Source organism: Mastacembelus armatus, chromosome 6 (genome assembly GCF_900324485.2).
Source record: "Mastacembelus armatus chromosome 6, fMasArm1.2, whole genome shotgun sequence".
In the NCBI taxonomy this organism is placed as follows: Eukaryota; Metazoa; Chordata; class Actinopteri; order Synbranchiformes; family Mastacembelidae; genus Mastacembelus; species Mastacembelus armatus.
This window is the reverse complement of record NC_046638.1, coordinates 12,055,921-12,081,084: the sequence shown is the minus strand read 5'-3', so window position 1 is coordinate 12,081,084 and position 25,164 is coordinate 12,055,921. Positions and strand designations below refer to the sequence as shown.

General features: G+C 39.7%; 1 protein-coding gene across 2 annotated transcripts in view; it reads right to left on the bottom strand.

Annotated features, from left to right (window-relative positions):
* The window catches only part of agbl1 (AGBL carboxypeptidase 1), an 81,649-nt gene extending 57,702 nt beyond the window's left edge, over nt 1-23,947 (bottom strand). The window contains exons 1-7 of one of the 2 annotated variants that reach the window (XM_026310719.1): nt 22,455-23,947; nt 17,670-17,733; nt 17,072-17,116; nt 14,345-14,491; nt 13,805-13,936; nt 8,923-9,016; nt 6,495-6,532 (exon numbers count right to left, since the gene is read on the bottom strand). In XM_026310719.1, the coding sequence (XP_026166504.1) occupies nt 6,495-6,532; nt 8,923-9,016; nt 13,805-13,936; nt 14,345-14,491; nt 17,072-17,116; nt 17,670-17,733; nt 22,455-22,511 (577 nt within the window). In that variant the 5' untranslated portion in view covers nt 22,512-23,947. The remainder of the gene's footprint in view (nt 1-6,494; nt 6,533-8,922; nt 9,017-13,804; nt 13,937-14,344; nt 14,492-17,071; nt 17,117-17,669; nt 17,734-22,454) is intronic. The other variant, XM_026310720.1, reaches the window with a different exon arrangement.
* Nucleotides 23,948-25,164: the final 1,217 nt, after the last annotated feature.

Sequence of the window (25,164 nt, the reverse complement as noted above, 5' to 3'; positions counted from 1 at the left end):
GGATGCCCTGAAAGTTAAGCAGATGTTACCATCTGTGCTGTGCAACACTGTATCTTAGACCAAAGATACTGTAAAGGCTCTGCTATTCAACACTTGTCCTTACTTATCAAAATCTACAGGTAAAATTGTTTTAGTGTTCATGTTCAGTTTAACATTAGGAGTAATTCATCGAGATGATGATAAAAATCCAAGAAATATTGTTTTCGGCTGTCTAAATAAGTAACAATGAAAAACGCTATGAAATGCTTTCTCTAATACTCTCCGGAATATTTTTCTCCCTGTGGATTCCACAGAAGAAAACTGGTAAAAAGCCTTATCACATACCAATAAATAAATTAAAATCCAAATAATGTTGAGAAAGTAACAGAAAGAAAATATAGAAAAACCAACAGATGAAACTGGTGACATGACTAACCTGTTGTTGATGTTGGAGTTATATAAATACTGTCTAGCCTGGCTGCTCTTACACTGTCCTCAGTAACTTTCACTCATGTGTACTGTCTGCCTGCAGGATTAAGTTTCCTCCAAATATCTGTGAGGTTATTTTCTGCAGACATACTGGACAGAGGGAAAGCTGACAGTGGATGAGACTCCATTTTATTTTTGCCACATGCTAAAGTTTGGCATTCAGTTCACAAATTCTAAATGATTAACACCAGAATTAAAAGCATGTAAACAGTAGAAGTGGTTCAAAGTGTCACTCTCTGCCGTGGTAAGTTGCCACTTTAACTGTGCCTGTTCGTCATTTGTTACACTCTAATGTCTGTAGGTGGTGCTCAACTAACACGCACACATACAGCACCCTGCACACGCACAGACCAAAGTCCATAATAGACTAATGAATGCATAGACCTACTTAGAAACTGAAGGAAAGAATTGAAGGAAAGGAAGGAAGAGGAAAATTGAAGGCGCTGTGATCAGGGTTTGCTGTAAACTCTGATTATTGTGTGTGGATCTTTGTTAGTTTACTTTAACATTTTGTAAATTTTCATTTGACTTCATGAGGACAATCACCCAACCCTCTTTCCTAAAACATTCTTGTACAACTAAACTGGAAACATAGATAGATTTTGTAATAAACATATTTTCAAATGAATGACGTTTTTCATACAGACCTTTCATACAGTAACAGCCAGGTATGATAGGGAACGTTGGGTTGAGGTGAGATAGGGATTATTTCTAATTTTCACTCTGAAACTCAGCACATAACTTTAATAAAATTTAAGCTATAGTCAGAAAACTGACTTTTGTGTTTTTATGTGTACACAGCAAAATCACCTGGGTTAAATCAACAGTGAAAACTTATAAACATATACAGTATATATAGTAGGGTTGGGGATGTTTACAAATTATAATAAATGAGAACAAGCATGTACATGTGCACACTTTTTTTCAAATTACTACCCAGGCTGTGAATTACAGTGTGCAGGTGCAGGGGTGATGACAATAGATAACCTACTGCCGAGATTTTGGTGATGGAAAGATTCCAAGGTTCTTGGATATATATGATGAATTTTACAACAATTGTAAGACAGATGAGCTGCTTCCATGCTAGTGACTGTTCCTGTGCTCCTCCTGATGCTTCATCAGCCATCCATCCATTATCTATACCCGCTTATTCCTAACCAGGGTCACTGGGATCTGCTGGAGCCTATCCCAGGTCACCAGTCCATCACACGGCCACATAGAGACAAGCAACCACACGCTCACTTTTTCTGGACTGTAGAAGGAAACCAGAGTACCCGGAGTAAACCAACGCAAGCACAGGGAGAACATGCAAACTCCACCCAGAAAGGTCCCTGACGGGTTGCAAACCCGAGCCCTTCTTGCTGTGAGGCAGCAGTGCTAACCACTCAACCAATAAATGGAAAATGTCTTTTAATTTACAAATAAGGTTGCTCTTTAAAGTACAGACAGATTGTGAAACCCAGTATAAGATTAAAAGCACACTGAAACACTATAACTAAAGTTATATAATATAATATAATGTCCTTAAACTTGACACTGGTTTAAAAATGAAGGGAGCAAAAGAAAAGGGATTTGTGTGATGGACTGTTAATGCAAATCAAAAATCTATAACTCAGACTAGACAGAGTGAAGACAGGTTGGCCTGTGATCCACAGAGTTGAACTAAGATCAGTCTAGTAAACAGTGGAAAGTTCTAGAGCTATATGGGCAGTGGCCCCCTGCAGCTTTAATCCTGTAGGCAACATGTGTACATTTTTGAAATTATTTCCTCAAGTTTTAGTGCACTGCCTCTTGTGGTCATTGCACGATCAAACTGTAGTATATAGAAATAGAATAGAAATAGAAATATAGTTTCAAATGTATGGCACTGTATATAGCTAATATGATATCACACATCCTCATATTCTCTGAGGATCATATTCTCTCTAGTACTTACTGGTCAGTTACAATGTAAAACTATCTGCTATTATAGTGTAGGTCCCTCTTGTGCCACTAAAAACAGCTCTGACCACCCACCTGACCTCTGAAGTTGTCTTCTGGTGTCCTGGCATAAAGATGTTTGCACTTGCTTTAAGTCTTGTAAGTTGCAAGGAGAGGTCTCCATGATGTACGCTTATTTTTCCAACATATCTCTGGCTTTATTTGTTGTTTATTGTTGCTGTTCTTTTCTCTCTCCTCTATCCACTCACCCCAACTGATCGGGGTACCCTTTCTATCAGTGCTGCTAGTGTTAATATCTCACACCTAATTGTTATTTTGCTCATTTTATTACGTTTGTCTCAGGTTGCCAGTTGTGAGTCTAATGTCTTTACAGTCAAGATGACCTGTTTTAACCTTGTTGGCAAAAAGACAAGCTGTGTTTCCAATAGTTCATTAGAGATGACACAGTAATCTGAGTAGAAGGTTACAAACAAGTCATCTGGCATCAAGCCTCTCTCCAAACGCTCATCTCTGACAACAGCCAAAACAACCTAATAAAACAAAAATACAACAACGGTGGGATGGCTTGTTATAAGCTTTGGTTCAGGCATTCAAGTTTCTATTAGGATAAACTGTCATCACTTCAGTGATCCTCTGACTTTTGCTTTTTGATTTGTCCAAAACTCATTGTAGATAAGAAAGGTGGAACATACTAAGTGGATCTGTGGACATTTAATTTAAGAAATGGGAAACTGACACACCAACCCATAAAAAGATTCCTTTCTTCCCATTGACATTGACATAGTATCTATGAAACTGGAGGTTGTGTGTTGGTTGTACAACATGGAAATAATTCAGCTGCAAAGTGACACAAAAAACAAAGAACAACTTTTGAGTTTTTCTCCTATCATTTCTTCTTGTGCACACAAGGTCACATGCAGGTTTTGTTCCACTTATCTTTATGATACGGCCTTTCCTCAGATGAAATAATGAAAACACAGAGGACCCAACATCTTACTGACTGTGAGAGTTGTTTAAATAACTACAAGTGCAACTATAGAGCAGTAACTAAGTTGTGTATGCTGTGTATCTATTGATGCATTGCCTGGTAGTTACTGCTGGCTAGCTAATTTTTACATTACAATTCTCTATTCTCTTTTTCTTTCGTATTGTGATTGTGGACTACACACTATTTTTCAGCTAGATGATGAAAGTGCATCTGGGTCTGGGCCTCACCACAACAAAGGTCAAGATTTATTTTCCACCTGCTTTTAAAGGAGATGGGACTAAATCTTTTACAAGCTGGGCTCCACGTTACAAAGAAGCTGTAAGAGCAATGTCACCACCTGATACCGTTTTAGCTTCTGGCTGATTCAGTGAAGGATAAACTCTGGGAAGTTTTTGGTCGGAAATATTCCCTGCCATTTTTTCAGACTCATGTAAATACTCCTCCTCACAAGCCCAGTGAAAGTTTAGCACTGACATCACACACCTTGTGTTAGAAGCCTTTCCTTCCCATGACCTCAATGCCCACAATGCAATGGGTTCAGAGAACATTGAGGATGCATCGTGTATAGTGGGTCACTGTGAGAGAGCACATGCAGCACTGCAGCTGACTAAGGCAGGACCTCCACGTGCTCTACCTTCAGAGCAGGTAGCTATGATTCAACTGATGACGAACTCCTCCAGACAGTGGAACAACTGACGCTGTAACCATCCAGAAAAATGAAGCGCAGTAGTTACATGAAAAGCACAGTCAACTTGCTCAGTGCTTGGACTCCTGGCCTCACAAATCTTCCTTCCATATGACTCAATAAGGGTCACTATCATACGAGGCATCACACTATGAACTACTCTTCGACTGAACAGTGCTATGGCACAATCTAGGACCCTGATATGATGTTATGCTATGGTTTGCCCTCCCATGTGCAACAGTGACATCATGAATGGAGCAACAATGACAGGCATCATCAGGTTCCTTCTCAGGCTATTGTAGAAGGTATTGAAATGTGCTCTTTAATTGAGTTTGGCTCTTTTGTCCCAAACTTCTCTCCCAGGTATGGCAACAGGACAAGAAGTGGTCGCGTGCTGCAATGTTACTGTTTTGGCACCTACAAAATTTCCAGCTTAAAGTGTGAAACAACCACAGCCTGTGCATCAGGAGCTACACCTGCTTCCCCTGTGCCTTCTGAGTACTGTGGTGCTCTCATGCCCAACCCGGCCTGCAACATCATCATGGCAACAACTCACAGTGAAGTTCAAAGTGGCACAACATTGATTTAAGTTCTTAACCCTTTTCCCCAGCCCCTGTGTGTAGCGTGTGTATGTGTCTGGCTACCTGCAATTTCTCACCCTCGCAAATTTAGAAATTAGTGCTTCAGAAATATTCACCAGTATTTAGTAAACACCCAGAGGATAGTGGTCACACAGACATAATCAAACATTGTATTCACACAGCTGATACTACACCCACCAAACAGAGAATCTATAGTGTAACACCAGAACAGAGAACTGAAACGCAGACTCAAATCAACATCCTGTTAAAAGCAGATGTCATTGAAGGAAGCTACAGTCCCTGGGCTGCATGCCAACAGGACTCATTAATGCTCCAGGCACATGCCAGCACCTAATGGAAATGGTACTTTGTGGCCTCCCACTGTTTAGTGTACTTGGATGATTATTTACAGCGACTCCTTCAGTGAACATCTACAGCATTTGGAAGAAGGCCTATCCAGGTTTCAATCGAGTGGACTCAAGTTAAACCCATCAAAATGCTGTTTCACAGTGTTCTACTATAGGTAGATAGATAAATAGATACTTTATTCTCATATTTATATATATATATATTCATTATACTATATGCGTCTGTCTTTGTGTGTCTATATGTGGCCCTGCGACAGACTGGTGACCTGTCCAGGGTGTACCCCTGCCTTCCACCCGAGAGAGAGCTGGGATAGGCTCCAGCAGATCCCCGTGACCCTGAACAAGGAAAAAGCGGGTATAGAAGATGGATGGATGGATGGATGGATTATACTATATGCACTCGGTGAGAAAAAAAAATGCAAAATACATTTATTTACCTGAAACATGCACTTTCAAGTTCACACTGTATAAAGATACTTCAAACTCTGCCATTCAGGCTGTGCATGTTTGTGAACATTTCTGTGACCTCATTGGCATTCAGAAAACATGACATATCGTCCTCAGTGTGACAATATGGTCAAGTGATTCAACAGGATGCTCATTGATCAGTTAACCAAGTCACTTCTACAGCAGCCGGGTAAGTGGGATATGTGCCTCACTGAGGTTGCTCTGGCTTACAACACCAGCCCTCACTCCACGACTGGTTTCACTCCATTTTTCCTCATGGACGTGAAGCAAGGAAACAGAAAAGTTCAGTCAGCCTTCCAGGCTGCATAATTGACCAGAGATTGTGCTCACAAACAACAGAAACAACAGTATGATAAACTGATTCCACTATACCAAAACTAATACTCTCTCGTCATTGGAAGGGCCCCTTTGAAATAATAGTGTTTTGGATGTGATGCAGACTCTCCTCCTATAATATAGGATTAGATATAGGATTAGAGGATCAGTCTGACAAGTCCCTAGTGTGTCTGTTATACAGAACAATCTGGTCTGGTCCTGTGTTTTCTAGTCTGACTCCTGTCTCCCATGTTCCTAGAATCATCCTTTGTATAGACCTGAGTTGAGTTTTTATTTATTTATTAAATAAAGTCTTTGTCTGTATCCTACATCCACCATTCCAGGGTGTACCCCGCGTCTTGTCCAGTCTCAGCAGGGATCAGTAAGCAACCCTCTAAAAGACAAGTGATCATAACTAAAGTATGGATGGAAAATGCTTTTCCCATCAAAGCCATTCTAGCTGCACTGGGTACAGTATACTGTAGCACAAGATGTCACACTATCACACTATGACCAATTATCCAAGGAATAAGAGAAATCCATGAAAACAAGAATATGGCCTCAGAAACACAAGCAAGAGGGTTTCAGTAGTGTTGTATAGTAATGATGATTATGATGATGTACATCCAGTATGATGGAAACCATCAGCTGGGGAATGATGAATGTTATAAAAAACTTACTTGTGGACAGCAGAGCAGCAAAGGCATTAGTCGCTGCCCTGTAAAAGAAACAACAGGTTTGAGTTAGTATCTCAAATATTTTAATTAATACACTTTTATTAATATGCAAATACACAAGTGTACATTCCACTGAATACGAGTGTGACTATGCAAACAAGTGTGTGTGTCAGTGAGTTTGAGTTTTAATAAGCTCACACATGAAATTGTGTCATTCATATGCATGTATTTGTTGTAGCTCTTGTGGAGTTTTCTGCTTTGGCTTTATGGAATCACAGTATATTGTTAGACATAACATAATAATCATATTTTTTTCTACAATTGAATGCTTATGGTTAGTAAAATTCCATCACACTATGCATGTCTTTACATGGGTATATTTAGAAATAGCTGTGTTGGCAATCCTTTTTTTCTCTCTACAAAATAAAAGTGCCTTTAAAGTGAAACCCAGGTGCGTGGGAGTGCCTTTAAAAATGCTCCTCTATGTTATATGCAAAACTCTCCTTTGAGTTTTGAGTTCTCCAAAGCCATTCATAGACAATGGCATATAATGGAAACAGATTTCATTTTAAATAATATTTTAGACCATCCAGTAATTGTGTTTCAAACATTTTACTAATGTTTGAGATCTCATAAAAACCAACATATTGTCTTTTGTCCATCCCTAGATATCTTATTCTCCTGTCGGGTAATTATAGATGTAATCACTGAGCTCAGTGCTTTTAAATACAAGTGCAAATTGTTTCAGCCATCCCCGTTCAGATTGCAAATATGCCTGTTTGTGGAATTATTATAGTTCCACTCATAATATCTACCTTATTCACTGTCCAAGAGGACTGGCTTATGTTGGCAAAACAAGACCCTTGTGTGCTTCTATTTTTTGGACCTGGTTATTATTTACACTGTAAGTCTACAGTAGCTCAGACTTGCAACACCCTAAAGAGGATAATAGGAAATGTGGAACAGATGAGCTGCTGCTGACAGTTCAGAATAGATGGTCAGATTTGCTTGTACAGCTTTGAACAGTCAGCATGACTTTACTGCTTTAAGATTGTGAACGCCAGCCATCCAGCATATCTCACAGTTGCCACATCACACCTATAATTGGGTAAATCAGTGTGACAGACGTGTTTAACTACTTCTCATGTTAAGGGGAAATAGCATATCTCCTGCCTTGGTACTCTTATTACATTACAGGAATACATAGCTGCCAATTCTTATAGATTATCCAAAGTGCCATCTGGCTTTGACATCCACAATCCCGATCTTCTATTTGTATTACAACAATTAGCAATTGTCCTCTGTGTGAAACTGATACAGAAAGCCTACCCTAAGGACTATAAATTTGTGATGTACACCAGGCAGTTTCTTATTAGCTGGTCAGGGGCTGGTATGACTGGTCTGAAGCCAGGCAGAGAGGCCAGGACTCCTGCTCTTGGCATGTTCCATTGAGTATACTGGAGGATGATGGTTACTTGAGCCAAATGCTATCAGTTCTGACAGAGACTGAGGGTAAGAGAATACACAGTCTAAGAGGAGGAGGACGATGGCTTATCAAGAGCTAGATTATACATGAGTTCAAGTGAAATATGATGTGTTAAAAAACATAATATTTTGATATATTAATGATTTTTGTATGTATTTATATTATAATATTTGTATGAGTCTTAGCAGTGAACCTAAAATGCTGTTTGAGTGGTGCAACTAAAATGATATATAAGCCAGAAAATTTCACTGGACTGCCCAATATATTTTTATGCTTCTTGCATAAAACTGAACATTTTGATTGCTGTTTTCACTCAGGGAGATGTCTGATGTCACTATAAACTCTGGTAATTATCCGGTGGATACAAATAATATCCACAACAAATAACATGGAACTCCATACATTGGCTTACTAATCAATCATAAACTCATTAGAGAGAAGGACTGGAATTTTTAAAGTTGGTGTCAATATACATGTGTCCATACATATGCAAAAATAGATCTTGGTCCCAGTAACTTTTTCTAATCTCCAAATCAACCATAAAGCTTTTCAGCTGAAGTTTGACAATGCCATGATTGGCAGCTGTTGCTGGTGCGGCCTTTTGAATCCTAATTCTGTGAATGCACCATAAGTGATCAATAAAATGATAATTCTAGTGTTACAAACTACCAAGCTATAAAAAAGTCACTGAATATCAGTAACAAATCTATGAGGTCTGCTACGACATTCTGAGTACAGGATTTCATCTCATGTTGTGAGTCAGTCAGATGCCAGAACCTTTGTTGTCTCTTATTTATTGGCAGTAGTATTATAAGCAAAAACACTCTTCATGACCATTTATACTTAACTGATACAATCCAGTTCTCATGTCTTTGATTAATTTCACCAGGAGATGTGAGGATGTGAGAGGTCAGTTTAAAATGCAAAAAGCCTGGGTATACATACTTGATGGTATGCAGATGTTTGGTGGTATACTGAGGGATAAGGTGGAAGATGACATCAAGCCCATGGTTTTCTCCTATTAGATTTGCTGTAGAAACTGTAAGCAGAACACACAACAAACAAACAAATTGGGAACATAAATACCAACACAAAATAACCATTTCCTATTTTAGTAGGAACATTTGTAATGTGGAAAGGTGCTGTGAAAGATTCCTGTGACTCAGACCTATTGAACAGCAGTGCAGAGATATTTCCTTCTGAAGATTTATGAGGTAGGCTTACCCTTCTCAGCAATCAGTGAAGGTCACTGTCAGGGCTCATGTCTGTCAATCAATATATGAATTCAATTCAATTCAACTCAATTCAGTTTTATTTGTATAGCACCAAATAACAATACAATCATCTCACGGCAAAAAAAAAAAACAAAAACCAGCAAATCCCTTATGAGCAAGCACTTGAAAGAAACACGGAAGAAACCTCCACAAAACCAGGCAAATAAGCTTCCTTTTGGTTTATTGCTCCCCTTGAAATAGGCGCTATAGCCGACTTTCAGGCTGGCAAGCTCCCAATTTTGTAATTAGCTGACACAATGCATGTCCATCTTTCAAGATTCAAGAAGGGTTTTTGTCATTCCAAAAGTCTAACAGCTTGTGGCAAGAAGCTGTTTTTGAGCCTCGCTGTTCTGCCCCCGATGCTTTTATAATAATCCATCTCTGCTTTTTGCAGATGATGTTGTCCAATCTGTTTGCAGCCAAGTGTGAAGCGACTGGGATGAGAATCAGCACCTCCAATTCCGAGGCCATGATTCTCAACCGGAAAAAGGTGGCTTGCACTTTCTGGGTCGGAGGAGAGATCTTGCCTTAAGTGGAGGAGTTTAAGTATCTCATTGTCTTGTTCACAAGTGAGGGAAGAATGGAACAGGAGATTGACAGATGGATCGGTGCAGCGGCAGCAGCAATGCGGTTAATGTACCGGTCTGTTGTGGTGAAGAAGAAGCTGGCGCGATTTACCCTCACCTATGGTCATGAGCTCTGGCTCATGAATGAAAGGACAAGATCATGGGTACAAGCGGCCAAAATTAGTTCCCCCCTGCAGGGTAGCTGAGTGCTCTCTTAGAGATAAGGTGAGGAGCTCGGCCACCAGAGAAAGAACTCCCCCTCAAGAGGAGCCAGCTAAGGTAGCTCGGGCATCTGTTCCAGACGCCTCCTTGCTCTGGGCAAGCCCTGGAGATAACCCAGGACTTGCTGGAGGGGCTATGTCTCTCGGCTGGCCTGGGAACACTACAGTATTCCCCCAGAAGAGCTGGAGTAAGTGTCTTGGAGAAGGAAGTCTGGGCATCTCTGCTTACACCACTCCCAGCCCTGGATAAAGTGGTAGAAAATGGATGGATGCTTTTGTAATTCTGCATCTGTTGATGTAAATGTCCTTAATTTTTGGAAAACTAATTTTCTTCTTCAGGTAGTTTCTATTCAGTATTCTTCTGTGCAGACTACCTGCTACAAAGCTTTCCTGTTTACATTAGAGCAGTTTTACTACCACACAATGACAAATGATGTGAGGATGCACTCCACCGTACACCTGTAAAATGTAAAATGATAAGAGGACTGCAGTTCTGTCTCACTGGTGGAACTTGCTTCAATCCTGACCAGAGAAAATTGTTTAGCCTCCCCTGTCTTCCCAAACCAAGTGCCTGAATCATACCTACATCTTCATGATATATGCAGCAGTTCAGGCAGGGATCTTGCCAAAAAGATTCTTTTCTAGGTCAGGGGACCAGTGGGGCCCACAGCCAGGAGGGCTATGCCTAATTTATTATATTTAACTGCATCCTAGATTACAATATGTAACCAACGTTCTGTTTGATTGGTATAGTTCACTTCTGTGGGTTAAAGCAATAGTAAAGCAATGAGCTGTGCCCCACTGGGCCCAATGAACCCAGGGGCATAACATACAAACCATGGCTGACCCAACTGCAAACACCAGGTGGGGCACACATAGAAAATAGAAACACATAAAACAGCTAAACCCAAGCACTGAAGCCACAGATAATATTTTTTGCGTGCATCTATGATAGTAAACAGTTATAGCAAATGAATGTTTGGCATTACAGTGGTGGCAGAAGCAGCACTTTCCTGATAGTAGTCACAGTTCAAAATGTCACACACTGTCCTGGTTAAGTTACCACTTTTACCACGACTGTTTATCTGTAGGACTGTAAAGTCTGTAGGTGGCACTTAGCCTATACTAACACATACAGCAGCCTGTGCAAGCACAGGCCATATTGTAGCCCACACTATAAAGAATGTGTACTTAGAAACTGAAGTAAAGAAAAAGCCCTGTGGTCAGGGTTTGCTGTAAACTCTGATTATTTTGTGTAGAACTTTGTTACTTTACTTTTGGAAAATTTCCCTTGACTTCATGAGGACAATCCGCCAACCCTCTTTCCTAAAACATTCCTGTACAACTAAACTGCAAAAGTACATAGATTCACTCTGGGGAGGTAGATAGGGAAGGTTTAACAGAGTTCAATCCTTTCTGAAGCTGCACTTTGACATTTAAATTATTTTATTTTTATTAAATTACTGTACCTGTATATTTGTACATCCACAAACAGGCCAATAGGTTCTGCGACAGCTGGTGGTAGAAAGACGGCATTCATGACACAAAGCCACTGCCATGGCACCACAAATGTACCGTGGTAAAAAAGTGTGACATTTTGAATCACTAAAACTGTAGTGAGATGTCATGTTTCAGTTTTGTGAAAACAAACTATTTGGTGCTCTTTATCAGTTTTAAGGAATTTGACACCTGTCGGCTGATCAGTCTTGTGCAGTCGGCTGCATGTGTCTGTAGTCCTGTTATCAGAGAAGCAGGTCAGTGGAACTGTAACTTCCCCTGAGACTCTGAGCAGTGTTATAAGGTAAAAAGGGCAATAGCACTATTATGTATGTATGTATGGATGGATGGATGGATGGATGGATTGATGGATGGATTGATAGATGGATCTATGCGTGGATTAATGGATGGATGGACTAGGAAATTCCTTTGTCGCAGCAGCAAGGTATAGACACACAGCATATAATGTAAGAGTAAAAAATATAAAGCTAGAAAAATATAGTTAAAGTATTAAAGTATTTACAAGTATATGAGAACACAGACTGCTTCACATATGCTAAAAATTTTTAGAAAAGATATAAGATCTACAAGATAGATAAACAAGAATGTCTATAATATATAATATAATAATAATAGTATGATAATATATAATATATAATGTGTATAATGTACATTACTGAAATTTTATGAGAGAATTTATGCCAAAATTATGTATTCCTCCCATAAGTGACAAATTTCGTGAATCATCAGTCTCATTTTTAAATCCAGTATTTCTTTCACACCGGAGATGGTTATTCATGCTTTTTGCTTCATCTTGATTAAATTACTGCAACTCCCTTTTTATGTGCTTTAACAGGGGCTCTTTAAATCGTATACAGTTTGTTGAGAATGCTACGGCCAGGCTTTTAACGGGAGCTCACAAGGGGGATCACATTACCCCAATTTTATCTGCCTTACACGGGCTATCAGTCAAATTTCGTATTGATTTTAAAATTTTAGCCTTGACTTTTAGAGCAATAAATGGACTTGCCGCACAATACATTTGCAATCTTTTAACCCTATACTCTTCAGGTCAATCGCTAAGGTCATAAGATGAAAATCTTCTTTCTGTGTCCAAAACATGCTACAAAACCAGAGGTGAACTCTTGTTCCAGTCTGTCGCTCCTCGTTTGTGGAACACACTACCAGTGTCTTTATGTGTTACTGATTCTGTTGACTCTTTTAAAAAAAACAGCTGAAGACACAGCTTTTTAGACATGCTTTTAGTTGACTGGGACTTGGTTGTGTTATTTTATTGATATGTTTTATGTTACTTTACGTACTTTAATTCTGTTATTTTATTCACCTTATTTATTTATTTATTCATTTGCACTTTTAATGTAAAGCACTTTTTGATTTCATCTGTGAAAAGTGCTATAGAAATAAAGCTTACTTACTTACTTGATTAGCCAACAACATTAAAACCACCTTCCTAACCTTGTGTGTAGGTCCCCAAACAGCTTTGAGCCTCCACCAGACCTCTAAAGGTGTCCTTTAAGTGCTCTAAGTTACAGGATGATACAAGGTCCAATTCATCACCTTCAAGAGCTGATTAATATACCCCAGCCCTTCACAGATGTCACTGTAAAATCAATGATATTCACTCCACCTGCCAGTGGTTTTAATGTTGTAACTGATCTGTGTATGTCTATATGGATGATAAATTGAAAGAAAGCACATTTATTGGCTCTTTTTCTCTGTAAGTGTCAGGCATTAACAATCCTGGTTGTTTATATGACAACAATAATGGCATGTCCAAAGATGCCCAAAACACTTTCTAGAGCTAACTGCTTCAGCTCCAGCATATGACTAAGTTAACTAAATCTAGATGAAGTACAGATGAATATTGGGGGACTGATACACCTAGTTTGTACGTTTGGGTTATTGAAACTCCACTGACATCTAGTGGGTAAGCACTGTCTTTGAGAGCTTAGGACTGCACATTGTAAAGAGCTGTTGCTGTATCACAGAGAATCAGACTATTGTAACAGAACTTTTCTTGTACCATAACAGAAACAATGATAAAGGAGAAGGAAGTCTGGGTATGCCTGATTAGGTTACTGCCCCCGCGACCCGGTCCCGGATAAGCGGAAGAAGATGGATGGATGGATGGATGGATGGAGAAACAATGATAATAGGAAATGTTGTAAGAGGAATAGCAAAAAATGGGGGAAGCTAGAACACAAAAGGACCAAGAATACTTAATTAAAGGTGTGTGTTGGTACAGTACCTGATGAAGAGAAGACCTGGATGACCCAGAGGCAGGCTGCAGCCCTCCTGCTATGTTGCACATTCTGTTTAAGCAGATTCAGAGTCAGCAGCACAGCTCCAGCCTGCTCTGCCTTCAAACCAATACGACGGTCTGCACAAACACAATACAGAAATATAGGCATGAATGTGTAGACAAAATAAGGTTAAGGCGAACAGTGTACAATCAGTTGAACATATACTTCTTGGAACAATCTTGCTGCAATACTGTATATGTTTGGTAATTATAAATACAAAAACATTCCATTTATACATGCACACAGGTACATATAGAAATCTATAACTAAGTGTATCAGGTATTAATTGTTTTTGCTATCTTTTAAGCAAAAATACTACTACAATGTGTGATGCCACTTCATTTCACATGTGAGAATTTGATGCTTTTCCTTGTCCTATGTAAGATAAGATAAGATAAGATAAGATAAGATAAGATTTCTGACATTTTATAGACAAAATGACCAATTAATGACCAATTACATTTGAACTTTTAATTCATTCCCACCTCTGTGTCCAACTTTAGCCAGAAGGTGCAGTAGCGGCAATAGGACACTGTAGTTGGGACTGCAACTGTGGCTGGTGTTGACCAGTGCGTTCAGCAGAGCCTCGCTGCCACCTTTACTGATCATGTAGTGGATGCGATGATCTGTACCTGTATAAACACAGGTAGTTGTTGTAGTGAAAAACCTCTCAAGACAAAGAGCACTTTGAACTTGAACTGTTCTACACATATAATTTGTATATGAATGAAGTGCCTCATGTAGATAGATAGATAGATAGATAGATAGATAGACAGACAGACAGACAGACAGACAGACAGACAGACAGACAGACAGACAGACAGACAGACAGACAGACAGACAGACAGATAGATAGATAGATAGATAGATAGATAGATAGTTTATTCATCCCCCATGAGGGAAATTCAGATTGTCCTGCAGCTCTTATATTTACTTTAACCTAGAAATTTCACTATAAAATATAATAAACATAAAGTAACATATAACCTAAATAGCATAAATAACATATCAACAATTAATATTAAAAAGTCTAATGGCTGTGGGGACAAACGATCTCCTCAACCTCTCAGTTTTGCAGCACAGTGAGATGAGCCTCCCACTGCAGCTGCTACTCTGTTTAGTCAGTATATTGTGTAGGGGGTGTTTATTATTGTTCAATATAGAAAACAGCTTCCTCCACATCTGCACAGTCTCTATCTCCTGTCCATCAATGCAGACTGACTGACATGGTGCTTTTGATCTCCTAAAATCCACCACCAGGTCCTTAGTCTTGGTGGTGTTCAGGAGAAGCCAGTTCTTTTTGCTACAGTCAGTGAAGGCCTCCACTAGGTCCCTGTACTCCCTCTCCCGTCCACGGTACACACATGCCACAACAGCCATATCATCAGAATACTTCTGAATGTGGTTAGAGTTATACCAAAAGTCCGATGTGTATACCGTGAACAGAAAAGGAGCAAGAACAGTCCCATGGAGCCCCAATGCTGCATTCCAGTGTCTCAGAAACATTGTGGTCTGGATGTCAAATAGTCCATAATCCATGACGTCAGGGAGGGGGCCATCCCCATACATAGAAGCTTGTTTCTCAGTATGGGAGGCCGTATAATATTGAAAGCACTGGAGAAGTCGAAGAACATAATCCTCCCATATGAACTAGGCACATGCAGATAGGCATATGCCCGATGCAGGATGTAAAGCACTGCATCTTCCACTGCCATGTGTTTCTGATAGGCAAACTGAAGGGGATCAAGATCCTCCTCAACCTGTAGCCTCATGCGACAAACAAGGAGCTGCACCGGTATTAGACAAAACAGCACTGGGACTTTTTCCAGCCTCTGAAGTGGCACAGCTACTTGTCCTGCACAGTACTTCAGAAGCCTCGGACATACTCCATCTGGTCTTGCTGCCTTCCCTGGCTGAAGTCTCCTGAGCTCAGCTCCAACCTTTTCCGCTGTTAGAGACAGAAGGAGCTGTTCAGATTGTAACAGAGCAGCCATAGAGGTGGAGATGGAGGTAGCAGTCATAGAAGATGAGGTATAGTAAGAACCTGCAGAGGGGGAGGGAGCAGCCTCAGAGGTGGAGATTGAGGAAACAGCCTCATGCGTGGAGGTAGGGGGAGCATCTGCCACACTGGAGAGGGAGGGAGCAGCCGTAGAGGTAGAGGAGACAGCTGAATATGTGGAGGGGGCAGCCTCAGTGGTAATGGTAGAAGGAACAGCCACAGAGGTAATAATGGTTGAGGGAGCAGCCTTAGACATGGAGGTACAGGAAGCAGCAGCAGGGGTGGAGGTGGAGGTGGAGGGAGCAGACATAGAGAATGAGGTGTAGTGAGGAGCTTCAGAGGTGGAGGGATTAACCGCTGAGGTGGTGGTAGAGGGAGTAGCTGCAGAGATGTAGGCGGAAGTAGCCACATTGTCAAACCTGATGTAATACTGATTGAAGGTATTGGCTCTATCCACATCACCATCCAAAGACTGAGAGTTGTTCAGTTTGTAGCCAGTGATGGTCCTTTCCCCTCTACACACCTCCCTGGTATTATTGTTCTCCAGCTGTTTTTCCAACTTTTTCTTGTACTCCACCTTAGCTCGTCTCAGTGTCTTTTTGAGCTCCTGTTGTATACTCCCTATCCCTGTCCTGGAAAGCCCTCTTCTTCTGGTTCAGGACGTCTTTAATGTCACTGGTGATCCCTGATTTATTGTTGTATATACTGTACTGTACTAACTGGGAGTACAGTGTTTCTACAGAAGTTAATGTGACCATTTCCTGAAAGACCTGGTGGTAACAGGAAGCTTCTCCCCACAGGGTCTGTATGTGGGATGAAGATAGACCATGTTGTGATCAGATCCACCCAATGGTGGAGGAAGTACAGCCCTGTAAGCCTCTTTTACGTTAGCATAAAACAGATCTAATGTCCTTTCTCCACATGTTGGACAGTCCATATAGTGTACAAAGTCAGTCAGACAGGAGGACAGGAAGATGTGATTGAAATCCCCTGTAATTGCAATGAATGCATCAGGGTGCTGGGTCTGTATCCTAGGAATGGCATTTTGGATGACATCACACACTGTTGCAGTCGACTAAATATGTAACCTCCCTTGGCGCATACTATGCGCCAACTGAGACCAATTCAATGTCCGGACAGCAGACCCTCTCTTTCACAGTCACATTTTGGAGGTTAACCAATTTCTGATAGAAAAGTAGGATAACTCCCCCACCTTTCGTCCTTCCACTCGTCTTTGGGTCTCTGTCTGCTTGTACAGCTGTGAAGCCAGATATATCCACACATGAGATTGGTATGTTGTCATTCAACCAGGACTCATGTCTCTGAAAACATTATTTTTCAAGCAAAGATGCCACATATTCTTGGCTTCTTCATAATAATAAATGAATGAATAAATGAGGTTAAAGTGTTGACTCTGAGTCTTAATTTAAGGGTATTTGGCCTCTTTTAGAAGCAGCGTGTTGAAAAAAAAACAAATGTTTAAAATCCTATGCATTGTTCAATAAGGGATTTAGGAAATTAGACATATGAACATAATCAACCTCAAACACCTTTGTGTTTTCAAGCATTCTCAGCTTGTAGATCAAAAGACCAGAGTCAAAATATTGAAATGTTGGTGGTTTCTGAGGTGACCTCTTACTCCACACTGTTAGTTATGATCAATCACATTCTTACCAGGAATTGAAAGGAAGAAAAAAATATGTTTGAATTGTAAAATTAATTTTGACTATCAGTATTGTCTGTATTTGTCCACAAATTGAGCAGATTTGATTTTAGGTAAGGGGTTAAGAACTGATATCATTTGAGCTTACCAGCTGACAAAAGTTCATCCAGGACATTTAAGATATTTATGGTGCTCTCCACGTCTCCTGCATTCTGCAGAAACAAGACAAAAGAAGACAGAATACACAAAATAAATACATATTGGCAGCTTATCTGCAAAGAATATCTAAAGAATATCTCGTGGCCATAGTACAATTAACACTGAAGTGTACTCCTTGGTTACAGTTATATGTGAGAAATTATATATTTTTTTCAATTGTATTTTTAGCACATGTTCAAAAACATAATGGGGCTACAACTGGGAAATATCTCTCATGATGGGGCCTGCTGGCCCTCAGGCCTGTGAGAGAGAAAAAAATAGCTGCTCTGCCTTTCCCCATAGGAAATCATATTATTTCCGAGACCCTGGGTAGATATGTTTACACAGGCCTATCTGATGTCCTATTTATTCTACATGTTGAATCTACAATATTCCCAGAAGGCCTTCTTGTTGAAAATAGTCTCAGATCTGGAGATCTGTTAGTCCAGCCAACTAAAGTAGATGGCCGATTAAATTCTGCAGTTTCAACAGAAATCATTTGGTGTGGCCAAACATCTCCCTTATTAAAACGTGTGTTGTATGAAGAGACATCCTCTAGTGGCCAACTATCTGCCTGATATAAATAGCTTCATGTGTTGAATGCAGAGAGCCTGTTTAGGTGGCCAACAAGCTGCCTGTTCAGAGACAGCGCAGTGCTGTTGAGCTACTGTAATGAGAGACTGGTGCTAAACAGAGGTAACAGCCGCTTTGACTATGGGACAAGTTATGTCAGATGTACTTATTAATCCAATGTGTCATTATGCCATTTGCCCTTGCTGCAATGTTGAATCAAGTTTTGTGTAATATTGAAATTGAATACAAAGAACACAGAGGAAAACAGCATTGTGAAATAAAAGACAACACTGGAAAAAAGTGACAGTTTAAAGTGCAACCTGAACACAGACCAGTCATATCTAACTGTTTAAAGACAATATGTCAGTCATAATTGAAATTTTATGAAGAGAAACAGAATAGTACAGAAACATTTGGAGAACTGCCAGTGTGTGTCAAATATCAAGATTTGTTGAGATAGCTTGGATAGTATCAAAGTTCATGCTGAATGAGCAAATATATTTCCAGGGTCTTTGAGGTTTGATATACAGTATCATGACAGTGGCCTTATGCCTGCTGTGTCTCCATAGTGCCATTGCATTAGTCCACACCTCATTTTCCATGAATCTGTACTGGAATCATCCCCTATGTATCAGGTGACTAAATCTGACTAAATCAATGTCATGAGGCAGCAGTACTGCCCTCCTGCCATGAGGTACTAAATCTTCAAACAATCAATAACAAGAAAATTGTTCTTTCGATAGCCCCTTTAAAAGATGGTAGCAAGTGTGCTGTTTTATGTTGCAGTCTGCTGGGGAGGCAGCATAAATCAGAAGGATGCAAGGCAGCTGGATGAACTGGAGCAAAAAACTGGTTCAGTGACTGGAATGAGGCTGGACTCACTGGAGGCTGTGGTGGAGAGATGCACATAGAAAAAGATAGAGGCCATCCTGGAATACACTGGTCATCCCCTTCACAACATCTTCATGGAGCAGAGAAGCAGCTGCAGTGGACGACTCACCTCACTGTACTGCAGGACTGAACGATACAGGAGATCCTTCATCCCAACTGCTATCAGGCTCTACAACACTTTAGCCAATGGAAGATGACAACTGCCATACTTCTCTTCTCTTCTCTTCTCTTCTCTTCTCTTCTCTTCTCTTCTCTTCTCTTCTCTTCTCTTCTCTTCTCTTCCCAAGATGGATTAAAAAGGAGAGTGGATCCGAAACTAGCAGGCTCAGGTTCAGGGACACCAAGATGTTCTGGTGGCAGAAGGCTCGGTGGTATTGCTAGAGAAGATATGACACTAAAGGCAAAGTAAGGTTTCATAGGGGAACCAGACCTTTAACAGATCACAGGTGAAATCAGTTGCTATGATTATTATTGGAGGTGATAAGAACAGGAAATGAGCATAAGCTGGGTGATTTAAGTATTGTCTAAAATAAAGACAATACAGTTGTATTGTTTTTTCTCACCGAATTAGATTAAACTGTATCAAACTATTTACAATATAATGTTCTTGTGTGCCTGTATTGAGTATATATATTATACACAATATATTATATATATTTACACATTTTCAGGTCTCCACAGTGTAAATCTGCACATTTTAGAGTGATATTTTGGCTTAAGGTTACAGTGAAGTTAAAGTTACATTAACTTTAGTTTTAGGGTTAGGGCTGAGGCTGGGACACACTTGATGACTGGCTGAAACATTCGTTTCATAGTGTTGTTTAATGTGACAATTTTTTACACTAACAGTAGCCTATATGCTATCTTTGATATCTATCTTTGCTGTGTTGACTGCCCCTTTGGTGGTACTGTATGCACAGGAACAGTTACATGCCTGTTGGGGTAATACAATATGAGGGCATACAGTGATCAATCATGTAGAGTTTCCATTTCTGAGCTATCTAAACACAGAGCTATCACCATCTATCTATAGAACTATGACTTTATCTTCACAAGCGGCACTGTCAGAGCAAATGCATTTACACTGGGCATGAACTCAATAAAATTACAGACTTCCATTTGTTTTCCCTCTGCCATTGCTTATTTAAATCATGCCTTATGTAGTGTATGTGCAAACACATAGGTTTTGAATAATAGTTACAGTATGTTTATGTTTCAGTTTCAGTCCAATTAATATTTCCTTTCTTCAAATTTTATATGCTAATTCCTTCTGCCAATTTGATTTACCAATCTCGTTACAGCTGGGCTGAAATGTCAGCCCTCACTCCGTTCTGACCAGCCCTCTCACACATGCTGAGTTTAAATTAAGCACAGGTTCTGAACTGTGTCTTCAAATCAGTATTATCCAAAATCATTTGCAGCCTCAACCTTTTTTTTTTTTTTTTGAGTGGATTTTAAATTAGCCTAGTTTTCAGCATCAGTGGATGCATCTATCTAATATTGATACTAAGGAATTCCTCTCAATTAGAGGATACACCAAGACAACAGTGAGATTTCACAATGATTCCCTGAACTTGACTGCACTTACAGCAGTAGAAAATTGCACTAGCATGAGTGTTTTGCACTACGTAACACTAACAACCAAGTTGCACCAACCACCAAGCTGCACTAATGACTATAGTGGTGTTGTCTTTGAGAGTGAGATACTGCTATGTGCATGACCCACCAGTAATAACCACTGTCAACTGATTATCCATTTTTCTAGAGGCACTGTAATCCACCATTTCTATTGTAGATGATAGAAAAGCAAGCAAGTTACTAGACAGATGTATTTTCCTCTGCATTTGGCCTTAACTGCATTTCATCTTTGTTTAAACTGATCTTTGTTCTTTGGAGGATGATGTCCAGTCCCTTACCCTGCAGTCCCATTTTTTTGGGACAGCTTCCTTCTGTACCATTTAATTTTGATGAAAGCTCACCAATGTATACAGTTTTAATGTTTGATGCATAGTTAACACAGCAATAACCCACCTATACTAAAAATATGTTGATGTGCATAACCATGCATAATCATGCGTGTAACTTTAACTGTCCAGAAAATAATTAAAATTTCTCTTTTCTATTTTATTTATTTCATTTCCACTAAAGACAATCAGAAAGCCAGTGTTAATGCATTTCCCATTGCAATGACCTTGGCAAGGATTAGTGCTGAGTTAAACTTCATACCCTGGATGTGTAAGGATTAATATCAGCTTCTGTTTATTCTCTTTGTGTTGATATGTGGAAACAGTGTTAAACATAGACTACTAGAACACCATCTACCATTCGCTCTGGGTTGCTATGCACCTACTCATCTAAAAGTTCAAATGAAGAGTTTGTATTGTAGGTTAAACATAAGGACAGGGTTAAGAATATTATGCCAACACTGTTTATCTCTGTGTAATTTTACTGTAAAGCCAGTGTATGTGTGTTGTCTGTATGTTCCTAGATAGAAAGAGATACGAGATAACTCAGAAGAAGAATACCAGCAAAATACTTTCAGCGGTAAGGTAAAGTATATTCTTGACCTGGAAAGTGGTAGTTTGAAAAAAACGATCCTAACTCAATGGTCTTTCCTCACTCTGGTTTCTGTGGTTTCAGTTGTCTTCCCTCTTTGTATTGATGACATAGGATTTTTTTTTTTTGTTTTACATCCCTTCCTCTGAGATTTCTGGCTCAGAGAGATACCTCAAAACCTGCACTGCTCTACCTTTAACAACGTCAGAATTACAGTTGCAACTATCAGGTCCTATGGTGCTCCTATATCAGGATGATTTTAGATTTCACATTGAGCCTTTTCGCCATCATCAGTGATGATAATGCTAGAGGTCAACTATCAGTGCACATACTGTACTCTGAAATATCAGCACAGAGCAATAGATCCCAAAATCAACTGGGTGCACATGACTAGTTCTGGTATCTATGGTCTCATCACCTAATGCCTTTAGTGGCTCATATGACAATATAAGCCATTTTGTTTTAATACAAAATGCACAACGTGTGGATTGAGCCACTAAAGTAAAAATATAGTACATCAAGGATGTTTCATGACATTTACATTTGTGATGACACTTTTTTGCAGCAGTTGCTGAGAATATGCACAGATACAGTGCTAGCAAATAAATCAAAACTGAAATGTACTGTAACAATTTATCATTTAGTTACATAATATTTAAAATAAAAGACAATACAGAAAAATGACAAAATGCACATTTGTACTGTGGACCCTTACCTGTAGAGTGGAAAGGAGAATCTCTAAGCCGCTGGAGGAGCTTGGGGAGGCTGTCATAATTGGTCGCCCTCGATCTTTGCCAGTCAGTCAGTGGGTCAATCAGTCAGACAAACAAACAAATAAACAAGGAAGTTAAACAAACAACAGGAAGTTAAACAAACTGTTAAAAAGGCAGACAGACTGATGAATAGGTAAATGAGAGAAGAGGAGCAGTTAGACTACATGGATCGTCAGGAGGGTAGTCAGACACAGAATATCTACAGTGCAAACGTCACACACACACACACACACACACACACACACACAAAACTTTGAGCATCTGTCTCTCTCATTTTCTCTTCCACACCAACACAGAAATCTACATGCAGCATTACTGTTGTGTCTAAGGAAAGAGAGAGATAGTGTGAGAGATAGAGAGAGAGAGAGATGTGTGTGCCTGGTATTACTTACATTGTGGGGATTAAAACGTTTAGAAACTCACATTGGGAAGACTTGCCTTCCTCATGGGGATCCGATGGTGCTTTCCGCCTTGTAAATCATTGAATTTTAGGGTGATGACATGGATTAAGGTCAAGATGAGTTAAGGGTTAGGTTGAGGTTAAGGTCAGACTACAATTAGATTAGGGTGGGGGTAGGGTTAGGGTCAGAGTTAAGGTTAAGGTATGAAACTCAATATGTATACACTACACAAAAAATGAAAACAAATGTGCGATGTTCTGCATGTGTCTTCAATATGAACAGTATGCGACTTGCAGAGAGCAATTATAAATTTTTGACTCCATTTCACCACACATTATAACAAATATATAGCACAATATTTGCTAAGTTTTGCAAAAAGCTTTTCTTAGACACATGGCCATAAATAAAAGTATTAAATGTGTGTGTTGTTCTGTCTTAGTGTGCACGTGTCTGTGCATGTGTAACCCTATCCCTCCGGGATAAAGCTCCAGAAAACATTTGTGCTGTGATGTTGAGAAGGCTGCCACTATAAAAAGGCATTGACAAGACCAGCTGGACAGCTGCAGGTCACAAAAAATATTCAGTGGTAGATAGATAGTTCATGTTCATGTTTATAGCAATCACCACACTCTAACAATAAAAAATTAGATGTGTTTTGACTAGTACAAAGTTAAAGTCTCTGAAGCTAGTGAATGTATATGTGGAAGACAGTGGAAAAAGAATTAAGGCAACACTTAAACACACATTGGAAAATCTTTTCTTTGTTTAATTTGCGTAGAACAAAAAAGGCATACAGTCAGTCGAAACCAAAATAATCAGCCCACAGAGGACCACATTCAAAGTCACACTGAAAATTAAAGCAAAAATTGAAATCAGGCTCATTCAAGTTCCATTAATTTCATTACAGCTACTCATAATGTGACTCAGAAGTGTGTATGGAGGTTAATACAGCCCTCAGCATAACGTTGACCAGAGCTTCTCCACACTCTTTCATATGATTTAGATTTCAAACCTGATTTTCCATCCATCCATTCATTTTCTAAACCCGCTTATTCCTAACCAGGATCACAGGGATCTGCTGGAGCCTATCCCAGCTCTCTTTCGGGTGGAAGGCAGGGGTACACCCTGGACAGTTCACCAGTCCATCACAGGGACACATATAGACACACAAAGATAAACAACCACACACACTCACATTTAGCTTCCGAGATCCGACAGGATCGGGCGCTGGCAGGACTCAATCCTGATTGTATTTTGGTTAATGGCATCACATTTTAATGAAAAAGAACTTTGGAGAGAGGGATGTCTTGATTATTTTGCTCATCCTGCTGCCACCGTGGTCTGACTTCTGATAAGCAGGAGAAAATCTGTCAATGGATGTATGAATGGCATCAGTTTTCAACCTAAAACCTGCCAACATCTGCATTTCAGTCCCGATTCTAATTCAACCACATGAGCCCCTGCTCCTCCTCCTTTGACTTTCCTGTTGCTACAGCAAACCCTGCACCCTGTAGAACGGCATCCATACACATCTTCCTGACTCAACTGTCTTCACTGGTGACAGACAGGTAACATTACTGGGCCCTAATTCTCTGCGTTGTTTGTTCCTGCTCATAGCTAACCTAACTAACCCTACTGCAGTTAGGACTACTGGTACATTGCAGTACTATCAGTAATTTAATACCATGTATTTACCTTAAATATTAGAGCAATTGCATCAGTCCATTAAAATGGCTATTTATATTTGAAGCCCACTAAATCATGCATAGTGTGGCATTGCTTTCTTTCTTCTTGCCTGTTCTTGCATGCCCTGAATCCAATAGAATTGGATTATTTTAAACTGATAAACAAAGGAACAAAAGCTCTCCTAGCAAAGAGCAGCTGAAAAGAATCCTCTACACCTCTACTGTGACAGACTAATCTGTCACTGGCAGTGACTAGAATAACAGGAAGTAATCAGGGAATTATCAGGGTTTTAACACCTGGAAAGCATTATGTGTTCTTGCTATTGCAAAACCGGGGTCTCAAGCATTAATTTCCTAAAACAGATTTGCTTCTCTCCAGTTTCTGCAGTTGAATATCTTTGCAATCCACTGTCTTTTTAAAAATAGTAGCCATTTTCTTTAATGCATCAATTGAACTGATTGTGTTGAATTGTTCGTATGGTCAAGGGGGAGGAGGCAACTATGTATAAATGGCTCTGGCCAAATTAGGATTTGGGTTTTTTGTTTTCTCACCTTCTTGGTGAGGA